Raw genomic sequence first — 13,307 nt, forward strand, 5'->3', positions numbered from 1 at the left:
GAGATCTTTTAAATATTTCCTACTGTCTAGGAAGGATGTCTGATAGAATATCCTGTAATCTATGCAATGTTTCCTGAACATCTACAAAACTCCCTTAATAGGCATAGAAAAGGAAGTCTTTGAATACCTGCTATGCTCTTGTACAGCAATCGTCAATGCAAGGCGTATTTTCTGGATAAGAGGCTGGCAGAACCGTTTTGATATTTGGAATACAGGTCCCAGTCAAGTAGTACATTTCATTCGAAATGTAATACCTGGCTGGAAAAATGCGGTTGGTCAGTCTATGTCGGTCGCTTTACAAAATATTGATACGACATACTGATAAAGTTATAATACAATGGAGAATATATCACAATAGATCAAAGTAATGGTAGCAGTATTGAAATACCCAACACGGAAAAAAAGGTTCATTGATTTCTCACGGTTCTCCCTTTGAATTCCCGGGTTTCTTCCGGTTTCCGGATACATTTCCAATTCCCTGTTATTTCCCGATATTCCCAGATTGCCCGATTCGCTGGCGACCCTGTATATGTTATGAGGTACAGTACACATTTGATTTTGGCAACAAGAATATTAAGAGTTGCCAAAATCGAACGGATTTATATTGAAATTGTATTCATGATGGTTAGGTTAGGTTATCTTTATTAGCGAGACTTTCAGCCAGAGGCTGGTTCTTCTCTTATTTATTCATGATTTCGTTGATAATTAATTAATGTTTTATTAAAACTTGTAATCACAAGAAGCAAAAATACGTTGTGTACGGTGCCAAAAGCGAAAGGTTTTGTGGTTTTAATGTCAAAATCTAACCGAATCGAAATGGAACGGGTACTCTAAAGCTTTTACTCAACTTCTACCATCTATAGGCATTTGGGACAAGCCCTTATTGCATTTTCGTTAAAATTGTTGAGCTTTTTTCCTGCCACTTTACAGCAAGATGCTTAGTTTATGAAGCTAAAAATTTTTGTTTGGAATACAGCCAACTCTCCCAAACTCGATATTGACTGGATGATGGTATAACATTTCGCGAAAGGTAATTTTCAGGAATGTAAAATTTCCTAGAACGTTCTATTTTTCAAATAAACTGGCAAACGGAATTTCCAAATTGTATATCTGTATTTTACTGGTAATTTTCTTGATGACTGATGACATTGTCAATGTGAGAGTTGAACTTAAGTTTGTCATCAATAATCAAGCCAAGATATTTAATCTCCCGAGCGCGATCAATAGTCTTATCATTAATTACAACGTTCTCATTTACTCGATTCCGCGAAATTACCATAAATTTAGTTTTACTTGTATTCAATTTCAACTACTTGATGCAAGCACTTATTGACGTCAAAATACTTGAATTTGAAGGGAATTTCGTTCTACGAAGGTCATTTTGTTCCAAAATATCGATTTGAGATCTCGATTTTGCAGCAAAGTAACGTTCGTAGAACAAAATGAAAAATGCCTCGACTTCCCTGGGAAAATAGTATGTTAATATACTAATGCAAAAATGGTACAGGCTAAGAAAATACTCAATTAATAACTGTGAAAGTGCTCTAAGAACACTAAGTTAAGGACCAGTAGGGACGTAATAAAGTCAGAAAAGACTTACATTTCGTTCAATGAATGATTAAGCAGGTTTTAAGCACCACGTAAATTTTCGAATGCTTAATTATCCGTCCTCCGAATTCACCAATAGGAAAATCGCCTTCCTTGTGGAGCCTTAATAAAAAAGATAACCTCACTACGAGGAAAAAATAGGTCGTTGAAAAAGCATTAAAATGTACATCAATGTCACTTGTTTTGAACAAGTAGATTCAATTGTAGGTTTTTTTTGGCATCACATACAAGTGCCGTAATAAATCTAGTTTGTTTCCCAACTGCTGCCATAGATGATCCATATCTCGTTTTTCACACCATGACAATGCAAGTGCGAAACCGTCTATCGATAGCTAGTTACAAAAGACAAAACGCAAGAGAGCGCCATCCACATTTTCTCGCACATTCTAACAGCAGCAACAACTCACAAACTGCGAGAACAAGAACCATACACAACAGTAGGGTTGTACTCCAACACCCACACCCAAACGGATCCCCGACACTCTCTCACAGAGCCACTGCCAAGTCTGGTTCGATTCGCCGCGAGAGAGAATCTGGCATCTCCGTATCCCTCAAGTGGTGAACTATCAGAAAATCGATTTTTTCGGTCTCCTGAGCGGGGAGTGGGAGAGCAGAAAGGCGCAAGGGAGGAAAAATCGAATCGAAACAGGAAGATGGTTACAAAATCATGACGACGACATGAGGGAAGAAATTCGATTTTTCACATATTCACCCAACAGACAGCTCGCAGGATCACCGTTGGCCGCATCACGAACCCGATCGGATCGAATGCACCGCCAGCTTTGCCGCCTCCGTAGGCGCCGCCGCTGAAATCCATCATTTTCGTTATGTGCTCCGTTTTGAGGCCTTTTGCTGAACCCTGGTCCAATCGAAGAAAAAAACTTCCTCTTGCACGGGGAAGACGGTCTGAACTCGATTCGAGCTGTCACTATCGACTACTCCGGAGGATATTCCACGTTTCTTATCAGGAGCAATTCACTTCAGAAACTTATTTTCCCAATTTTACACGCACTTGAAAGGACGATCGCGAACGCACTTTTAACTATTGCTCGTTACCACACGCCAATGGCCTTCGGAATGTTTTTCCACGCACTTGCAAAACGAAACTGACTGGTGACAGTGATTATCCAGGAGTGGAAAAGCTCTATATTCTCCTAATGAAGAACGAGCGGGATGGCTCGCTTTGAGCTCCCCCGCAGTGGGATCCATCACCACCACCGCCATCCACCCGCGCCCACTCTCTCGATGGGGTGGTGTGGGTGAGAGTCTCTCGTGAGTTCATATAGGAAAGACTTATCGAGGAACGCTATTGCTATTCTTCTCCCACTCGAGTGCGGGTGACATTGAGCCAAGGTTCGTGTTTGTTGGCACTGGCATGCAAACAAATTGTTTTCGGTACAAGTCCAGGCTCTCTTCCGGCTATTGAGAAACAGTGAGTGAAATCCTCTAGAGCAATCGAGATGCTAGGTGGTATTTAGAACGAGTGATCTTCCCTTAGAACAGTCAGTGGGGAGACTGTTGTTTGAATCTACAGTTACGGTGTGACGTTTTCAGTTGATCGATGCATGAAAATGCGCAGAAATTGATAAATGGATGGGGTTCCAAAATGGGTCTCAGCTGAAAACAGTGAGAGTAAAAGAGGCTTGATTTCTGATATTTTTTGGATTTGATATCGTTTACCACACTTCGATTTGATACCAGTTTTAGGCGAAATTAAGTCAGCAAATATTCGACTGGCACAAGTTACATCCATCAGTACCTTGTCACATCTTTTTTTTTTCCTCTGTTCGGGACATAAAACTACTGCGACCAGTAATTTGATCTATTGTAGTATATCCCATGTCCTTCGTTTAGTGCATGTCGTATTACTTCATCACTATTGAGAAATGATGAAGTATTCGGTTTTGATACAGTTGTCATTCTTGCCTTCATCGCAAGGAATCGATTCTAATTGAAAGGTCCCGCTATTTATACCCTTCGGAGTGTTGAAACACCCTCCAAAGGCGCGCCCCTTTGTCAGTCAAAATTGGATTCCGTAGCAACAAAATTAAAGAATGACACCGATAGTGACCATGCATCAGAACCCTAGTCTTAACCACTTTAAACTAGGGAACAACGAATAGAAGATTAGGAATCACATAGATGAAGACTAACTAACACATTTTTTCCTTGTTTCAAGATCATCCTCGGTCCAGGCAACCCGAGGACTTATCACTGTCAACAAGGCATAAGAAGTAACAAGGACTAAGATGTGTTCCTTTGATTACTGATAAATCCTGTTCCCTTTAGTTTGAAGTAGTCAAGACTAGGAATCGGTGGTAGATCTTACATCCCGTAACGTACCACGAAAAGGTGATCTACCCACGGTACGGGGCTTGTCACATCTTACTTACGTCGTTAAAAAAATACTCCCAGTGCTTGCAGGTCCTCCTCTAGTATTGTCTACGTCTCGTGTTCCTGTCCCATCAGCGTCCTGTACAATTATGCGTCTCCAAATCAAGCTGAACATTGCATTAGGTCCTAAGTAACATTGATCGATTCTCTTCGTCGACTTTCTCTTTCGTTAATAACTTGAACACAGAACCTTTTCTTGATGTGTTTGTAGTATTAGATGCTAGATAAAAGCTTCTTTTATCGATCTGTGTGCTGAAAATACCTGGGAATGTCTTTACATGGCCGTGAGGATGCAAAGAGAAAGTCGACGAAGAGAAACAGTCAATGTTACTTAGGACCTAATGCAATGTTCAGCTTGAAATGTCTCTGCTACTTCTCCGAGGTATACAAATACATCCACTTCGATACCATTCTTCCCATCTGCCTTGTTGGTCTTTAGCTGCTTGATAGCATCCTTAACTTCACTAATCAACATACATATCATGGAAGTAATCGAAAAAATAAACAAATTTTTAATTTAACCACTCAGAATTCCTTGAAACTTTGAATCATTGTTCACTAGAGGCAATGAATGAAGTTTGTGCTGATTCTCGGTCATTTTGACCCTCGCCTAATTTTTAAAAATGGAGTGTTCGATATTTTTCAATAAATCGTAGCACGAAACTGGCTCATCTAATCGAAATGTCGTCTGAGAAAAAGTTGTAGGAAACTGGTTTGCATTTTCAGAAAAAAAAAACGCTGAAAACAATGCAAGAAACTGTTAAAAACTTCAAAAATAAGAAAGGTACAATTTTCTAATTTCAAAACTTATGTTTATATGAAAGCTTATCGAAATTTTTTACTTTTCTTAAATGGACACTTCAAAATTGGTCAAAATCGTAAAACATCAACTTGTAGTACAAATTTTGAACTTTGTTTCCATAAATAATTTGTATTGCTTTTCATGCAGAAAACATATTCATTTGTCCAGAAAATTGTTTTCAATGCACAAATCTCATAAATGTTGCGTGAAAAAGGATCAAAATTGTACTAAAAGTTGGTGTCCTACGATTTTGGTAATTTTCTAAGTGTCCATTGTGTTCATTTCAGAATACCATGCTTTCCTGATTTTGTCAGCCTGCAGATTTCACTAAATTGTTCACTTTTTAAACATGAATTCTCAAACTTTTGTATCTGAATATTTTGTTTTCTTACCCTTTACTAGCATATCGTTGTTCCACATTGTGGGCGATCACGTTTCAAGCTTTGGTTAAATATAACAACTCGATCATAAGTGGTGTGTTGTAATATGAGAGGCTCAGTGGCCGAGTGGCTACCATTTTTACCTAATGAGCAAGATGTCGTGGACTCAATCTTAGGCCTATTCGGATTATAGAGTAATTTAGACTTTTTTCGGGGAGAAAACAATATTCATACGACTTGAAGGCACTTACAAACAAACTAATAACTTAAAATATTCAACAATCTTCAAATAACCTTATAATTCAAAATTGGCCACAAAATTAAAAAATATTCCTCAAATCTTTTAAATGGCTTTGAAAAACCATAATAGGTAATAGTACTTAAGGGGGTTAGATTTTGATAAGTTCTTTAGTGGGAATGACACTGATGAAGACTGCACATTGTAGTCGAAATACGTATCTGTCATGGATACCAAAATTAATTAAGTGGAATTAAATGGAAGATAACCTTTTTTTTTGCTGTTTTATTTGAGCATTCCGCTAACAACCCAATTTCATTACTTCATAGAAATTCTTATAAATGGAAAAACTTCCTTTAATAGACCAATTATGCTTTACAAATGCCAGATTCAAGTAAAATCCTAAATACAGCTTTTAGAATAAATATAAATTAATAATTAGTCCGAATCGTGCTCTCTTGGCATGCGGATCTATTTGCTTTTTAATGAAGGAAGTGTTACTAGCTATAACTAATTTAAACAGCACTTTTCAGTACTCAAAATTACCTGCAAATTTTCTACCTTGTTCGACTTTTATCATAGTCGATCCTTGTTTGGACCCTATCCGAGGTAATCCTGCTTGGATATCGATTAGGAAATTTCCTCTTCGATCCTTCAGATTCTTATAGTAATCTGCTTGGAAGTTGATTTGGAGAAACGTTTAAATGCCACCATGGTGCCTAAACGCAAAAGAAAGGGGAAATCTCTTGATCCCCCTTCAAATGAAATTTATTTGAGTCATCAATTTGATATGCTCACGGATCATGAGAATGATTCATCATCCAGGCAAAATTCCACTAAACTTTTCCGGCTTAATGTCAAGAAGAAAAAGGTTCCTCCTATTGCGATAACCACTTTCGATTTCCATGCTCTTCGCACGAAACTTTTGAACTTAGTTAAATTCAAGTTTTCACTCGGGTCGTCGGGTGAATGCCGTATATTAGCTGAAATCTTAGACGGATTCAAACGCCTTCTCAAGTATCTTACTGAGAAGCAGCTCAAATTTTTAACTTACGACACCAATACTAGCGACGCCGGTGGTGTAGTGGTAAGCGTGATTACTTTCTCACCCCAGCAGGCCTGGGATCAATCCTAGTCGGCGCCGCCGGGATGTTCCGAGGCATAACATCTCTGATCAGGGAATTAAAGCCGTTGGTCCCCAGTTCATGAGTTGATGGGTCGATAGGTAGGGTCCAGGTGAGAGAGCTGCCTTCCAGGCGTCGGTAGCATTGGTGCTCAGCACGGAAAACAAGATCGACGGAAAACAAGATCGACGGAAAACAAATCAAGGGAAAAAAAGACACCAATACTGAACGTCTGCTCAAGGTTATCTTGAAAGGTCTGCCCAGTGGTGAATGGACAAAATTACTTGGAGTTGAACCAATCCAAGCAATCAAAATGAAAATGAAATCCCGTCCTGAAGATTCACGCAACGGGATTTCTAATGATTTTTATTTAGTGCACTTCAAGTCTAACGAACTAAACAACCTTAAGGCCTTAGAAAAAGCTAGCCTTATGATCCATGTCCGAGTGAAGTGAGAACACTTCAGGAAGACTATTTTTGCAATTTAAAGAGTAGTAAAGGTATGTCGATTCAGTCAAAGCTTTACTGAAGTCAACATAAAGAGTTTCTACGAGCTTGCCATTGTCCATTGCGTTAAGAATGAAGGTTACACATTCAAGATTAGAATTAGCTGAGCAAGGGGTGAGACAGGTTTGCTCTGAGATGCTTTTTTTGCAGCGAGTAACTCGCGAGTAACTCAATGTACCTCAATATTTAATCGACTCCCTTTAAGAATATGCTTCTCATATTAGACGTCAGTTTTGTTTGTAAGCCCAAGTGTAGTTCCGTAACGTGGGTAGATCACTTTTTCGTGGTACGTTACGGGATGTAAGATCTACCACCGATTCCTAGTCCTGACTGCTTCAAACTAGGGGAACAGGATTTTTCAGTAATCAAAGGAACACATCTTAGTCCTTGTTACTTTTTATGCCTTGCTGATAGTGACAAGACTTGGCTTTGTCCACCGAGGATGATCGTGAAATAAGGAAAACATGAGCTAGTTAGTTTTCATCTATGTGATTCCTAATCTTCTATTTGTTGTTCCCTAGTTTGAAGTGGTTAACACTAGGATTTTGATGCATGGTCATTATCAATGTCATTTCTTAATTTTGTTGCCAAGGAATCCAATTTTGACTGATAAAGGGGCGCGCTCTTGGAGAGTGTTCCAAGTTTCCGAAGGGTATAAAGAGCGGGACCTTTCAATTATAGTCGGATCCTTGCGATAAATGCAAGAATGTCAACTGTAAAAAAATCGAATAGTTCATCATTTCTCAATACTGATGGAGTAATACCAACAATCAATACGAAACTAACGATTTTAAATTGGCTCACTACTTGACTATCCTATTGGTCCCAAGAAACGATTAACGTACCCCATTCTAGTCAAAATTCTAGTAGTACAATATGTTTGTTTTGATTCGCTATGAAAGTTTGACAGATAAAATGAGGGGTTCGTGGATTTTCCTATATTTCGAGGGGTGCATCGATTAGCTTGGGACCGAAGAGAGTACTAGAGCTGAGTCAAAAAGTTGAGCACGTTTCTGGTTTTAGAGTTACCTCCAGGCGTTTTAAAGGTAGGGTAAGTTGTTCTGAAAGATTCTTCAAGACTGCCGGTGCAATTCCATCAGGTCCTTGTCCTTTAGATGCTCATTTCACTTTTAAATTTTCTTCTACATGCTAAAATTGATTTATTCCATCGAAATGTGAACTGTATCTCATAGGAAAAAATCTCAGATTGGCGGGCCTATTTTCTAAATTGGTGCTCATGAAAAACGCATTGTAAGAATAAACCCAATATGACTGCCAAATTAAATATGGCCGCCAAGATTTTTCAATATGCCAAATGAAAGCCCTTTTCTCCTTTACTATGGCGTAAACACATTAGGGTTGAGAATTTTCAAAGATATAATTATTTTAATGAATCAAGAATACGCAAAAATTGGGCACTTTTAAAAACTGTTAGAACCCCTAGTTACCAAGCGGTCCATCAATTTCATCTTTGCCGATCAATTTTTCTAGTTTCATTACTAGATCTTATGAATAAGTACCACAAAATTATTATTTGAGAATCTCGTTATGCCCAGGTAGTCTTCCGATCTGACCAATTGTGCATTGACGATCTCGCATCCGTTGCGTAGCGAACTATGGACCTGATCACGCTAGACGCATTTTACGACCATTATCTCGGCCTCTACTATCATAGGTTTGCTATTTGTAATCAAATAGCATTAACTAAATAGGTCAAACACTAATTCTAAACTATTGATAGTTCTCGCGTAGTGTTCTTGACGTTTGTCATTCATTGTTCTGTATATTGTAAGCCATTATTATCAACGTTTTGTGATTAGAGCTGCGGATTTTCATAATCATTGTAAACAGATGTAAATAACCTTTCGCTTGTCAATAGACCATTACGCGATCAGCAGCACAATGTAGACAGTTCACAGAGCTTGTTCACATATATATGTTTTATGATTGACAATTTACCTACTATCAAATTTGCTTCGATCACAATCTGAAAGACAGTAACGCAAATTTCGTTCGCTCGCTTCCAACACCATGTGAAAACAAAAAAAAAACTCTCTGAACTGTGAAAAAAGTGAGGTTAAACCTTTGCTTGCCATACTTCATGATCTGCATGTGTTTTTACCACTATTGAGAAGACCTTTGGAATGATAGATGATGTGCGTATTTTCAGTTTAACTGGTATTTTGTTCAGTTACTTGCAAATTTTGAATTGAAAAAAAAACGTATAATCAACCGAAAAACCGCAAGCGTGTATTAAAATTTGATAACCCCTCGACTAGAGCGTTCAAAACAACCATCCACCGTACAGTCTTATCGCGCTTCGCTGTCGCAGCGCTCAGAGTGTACACAATAAGCAGCATCAGGAACCACAAAAGGTAATGAGCGAAAGTCACGCTGATAAAATGGTCAAGTGATTCCATTTTGCACTCAGGGATGAGCTCGAAAACAAGATTGCATGTCGGGAGTAAGTTTGGAAAAGGGTGAATGTGTCTTCATTTAAACATATAAAGTATAGTCCATGAAGCTCGAATTTCGTGTTCTAAATGATTGAAAAGTCCCATCAGTTATCCCAAATAAACAAGCATAACTTGTAAAGCATTTCTTCTCCATGAAATCATTCAGACTTTTTCCAAATTTAGTCCGGAGATGCTCTCCGGACAATTAGCGGCAGCGACCAGAGAAAGCGTGCAGACATCATTGCTGATTATTTACTTGTTCTATATGCATACCCCCTTTCTTCCTGTAGACACTGATAGTAATAGACCTGTCGATGTAAATCTGACGTATCCAAACGAACTGTCATCGCGTTATTCAAGCGAGAATTTTAAGTGTTGTAATTTTGATAACCATGAATGATGAAGTGCACATTTATTCTTGATAATCCTATTAATCATTTCAAATTAACAAGACCAGTGCTGAAATTTATCACTAAAACCACTGGTTGCCAACTCAACTGACTGAAAATCGTCTGATCTATTACTAAGAGCGTCTATATTTGTTCCCGGACAAATAAAAATGATCATCAGACCAGGATTTCCAAAAATATGAGAGCTGTGGCATGCAAGGCTAGCAAAAGATGATAACCTTCACCGAAATGGAAGGATGTTTGCGCAAAAATTATCAAGTTGATGGCACAACAAATGTGGCCTGAGCGAACATTTTGCACATGAATTTCGATGTAAAAGAAAATGCAGGCCATCATCCTGGCGACGTGAGTTGACGGATTCCTCGATGGTTTCTATAAATACTTCACTAATCAACGTTACGCACTGATTGATAGCAGTCAAATGTAATTAATCAATTCAAACCATATCAGAAACCGGCGAATCTGCTGTTTTTAAAATATTTTTTTATGATTAAGGCATGCGTTCACGAATAAAAATACGTACTATATTGGCGCTGGTCCTGAATTTGGAATCTAGAATGTTTAAATAGTTCGGGATTCTGGATTGGACATTTATATGTTGATGGTTTGAAATTATATAGAGTCCATGTATGGAAAGTATAATAAAAGGATCTCTAATCAGGCAAAAAATCTGTATCTACTCTGTGATTCGAAAAGAATTTGTATTTTTTTTTTTTGGATTCGGAGATTTAATCAGTGCAGGAGATTTTCTTAACCTTATAAAAAATAAATGAACACAATTTTTTTTTTTTTTTTTTTTCCTTTGGTTTGTTTTTTTCCGTCGATCTTGTTTTCCGTGCTGAGCACCAATGCTACCGACGTGCCAGGAAGGCAGCTCCCACACCTGGACCCTACCTATCGACCCATCAACTCATGAACCGGGGACCAACGGCTTTACTTCCCATCCGAAGAACACGAAAATAAAACACTAGTTTATTCCTGCTTGTCGAATTTGTATTAGGGTGGTTCAAAATATCGACATTGTACTGCTCAATCGATTCCAAATCAGGTCCTGAGCATTTTACCAAAATTTGAGTTTATTTGGAACTCATACTACACTGGCCCTTCAAAAATTATATGAAAATTAGTATTAGAAAAGTGAACTTTTTGTTCTCAATGTTCTAGCCCTTTGATTTATGTGTTTTCTTGCTATCAGCTCTTCTGTGAATTTTTATCAGCTAGAGCTTTGCTGACGACCACTTTTTTATACGAATTCAAGGTAATTAGTTATTAATTGATTTCGTAGCCGATAACTTTCCGATATGATTAATTGTCTGCTTTCAGGGCAACACTGCATCTTGTACTTATGACATAGTAGCCTGGATTTTTTGCCTTAATTGTCACGCCAAGCACACCAATTTTGCCTGCTGAGCAGTTGGTGGAGCATGTCAGAAGAACATCATCTTCGTAATCAATTAATTCGACAGTGAGCATGTATAAGGGCGTAAACGCGATGATCGATTCTCTTCAACGATTTTCTCTTTAAATTGCTACAGCTAAGGGAAGCAATTCTCTGATGTTTATCAAATACAGTGCTGTAGCAGGCTGTATTGGATATCAAAAGCAACAACAAACGCACCAACAAATTTTATTCCAAGCGAGTTATTAACAGAAGAGAATATCGACGAAGAGAATCGATCATCATGTTTACGCCCTTACTCATGTTCACTGTCGAATTACTTACTATCCTGACGATCAATTAAAATGCGATCTTTAGCAAAGATCCGTAGATCATTACAGCGAGGGGCTAGAAGAAAAAGAACAAAACGTTCACTTTTCCCATAGTAATTTCCATATAAACTTCATAGGACCAGCGCAGTATGAGTTTGCATCTTTTTTTTTTTTTTTTGTTTATTAATTTATTTGATAAGGCTCAACCGAATTAACTTTACAGAGCCGAGGATTCTTGGTCACTATACAATACATCTTAAAACTATAGTCAAAAGGTACAACACAATATATATTTTATCTTCCGCTATCCAAAAAGCCTCATTCATCAGAACTGGAGCTGCTTCTAGTAGTTTCATTGAATGGCAGTTACGCCAACGAGGGTCAGAGCGCGTCCATTGCAGCAATGGACGCAAAACGTGGTCAGCACTCACACATTCATCACGAAACGGTTGCTTTCCAAAGTCGACGACGCAAAGAACTGCTGATGAAGAACAATGAAGAGGACCACACAATGGGTGCTGCCGAGAAAACAGACGATCGCGTGGCACACATCGAGAGTGGCCTGCTTTTGTCGACAGTCGAGTAAACACTGGAGTTTGCATCTAAATGAGCTCAAAATATCAGATCTTGGTTTAAAATCGCTTGAGCTTGGTGGAGTAAAATCGATATTGTTAACCACCCTAATATCTTTGTGTTCAAGATTATCATTGAGTTATTTTTTAGTTCGGATTATTTTATTGTTTCTGAAAACAAAAAAGATGTAAAATTTCAATAAAAATCGCCTTCCTGGCGTCGGTAGCATTGGTATTCAGTACGGAAAACAAGATCGACGGAAAAACCAAAGATAAAAATGTATGGTCAGGAAATCTTTTAAACTAAATAGAATTGCAATTATTTTCATGAATCCCATAACAAGTTATGATGTGCGATGATATTTTAAACAACTCGTAAAATCGAGGTGAAAGTATCATTAACTTAAGATTTGTTTTCACAGTTTTCATCGCTTGTTTAAAAACAGGAAACCATTTAAGATCCCTAATCGAGGCCCGTATTCTTCAATCGAACGGCTAGTCCACATAGTCCACATAAGCCACGCATACTGTCTAGGGGAAGGGAGGGGGTAGCCAAAAGTCTACGCTAGTCTACAAGAAGAGAGGTGGAGGTATTTGACAAAGTCTACTTAGCTTAAATTTGTTTCCCGGAATATCATACACTACAAATAAAAATTGCTGCAGATTTGATCAATGGCGTATATTTTCATTTTTATATCAAAGGTCATTAGATCACAAAACAGTTTAACAATATGTTGCTCTTAACAAATAAATACGTTAATGTGATTTGTTTTTCTTATTTTATTATCGCAATTAGCTGCACTTGAAATATGGCGTGCCTATTTTTGCTGCGTGTTTCTTACGCAGATTTGGAATGTTTTGCATTAAACATCATTTCAAGACCAACAATTGAAAAGGCCTCAACTCCATTTTGTAGACAAGCCTTTAATGGTAATTTTCTCGCGAACTGAAACCTACATTTGCAAACCTAAAATACAACCGGGTAGAGGATAATTTCCCCTACCTGTTCATTTGGTTGGTTTACGTTGGTGGACCTCGGTTCCCGACAAGGTGGCCTTACAAGGTTTGTTTGCAAAATTAAGTTGAAGCCTTTTAATTTGTTGGTCT

General features: G+C 38.1%; 2 protein-coding genes across 2 annotated transcripts in view; both read right to left on the minus strand.

Annotated features, from left to right (window-relative positions):
* Syngr (synaptogyrin) overlaps positions 1–2,771 on the minus strand; it is a 28,889-nt gene extending 26,118 nt beyond the window's left edge. Inside the window, exon 1 of the mRNA XM_065233667.1 lies at positions 2,321–2,771. Within this exon, the coding sequence (XP_065089739.1) occupies positions 2,321–2,428 (108 nt within the window). The 5' untranslated portion in view covers positions 2,429–2,771. The remainder of the gene's footprint in view (positions 1–2,320) is intronic.
* The window catches only part of Naus (Nausicaa), a 364,485-nt gene that overhangs the window by 27,286 nt on the left and 323,892 nt on the right, over positions 1–13,307 (minus strand). The window lies entirely within an intron of this gene.

The sequence above is a fragment of the Ochlerotatus camptorhynchus genome, unplaced genomic scaffold (assembly GCF_037179485.1).
Source record: "Ochlerotatus camptorhynchus isolate MF236.1 unplaced genomic scaffold, CSIRO-AGI_Acam_v1.1 ptg000406l, whole genome shotgun sequence".
In the NCBI taxonomy this organism is placed as follows: domain Eukaryota; kingdom Metazoa; phylum Arthropoda; class Insecta; order Diptera; family Culicidae; genus Ochlerotatus; species Ochlerotatus camptorhynchus.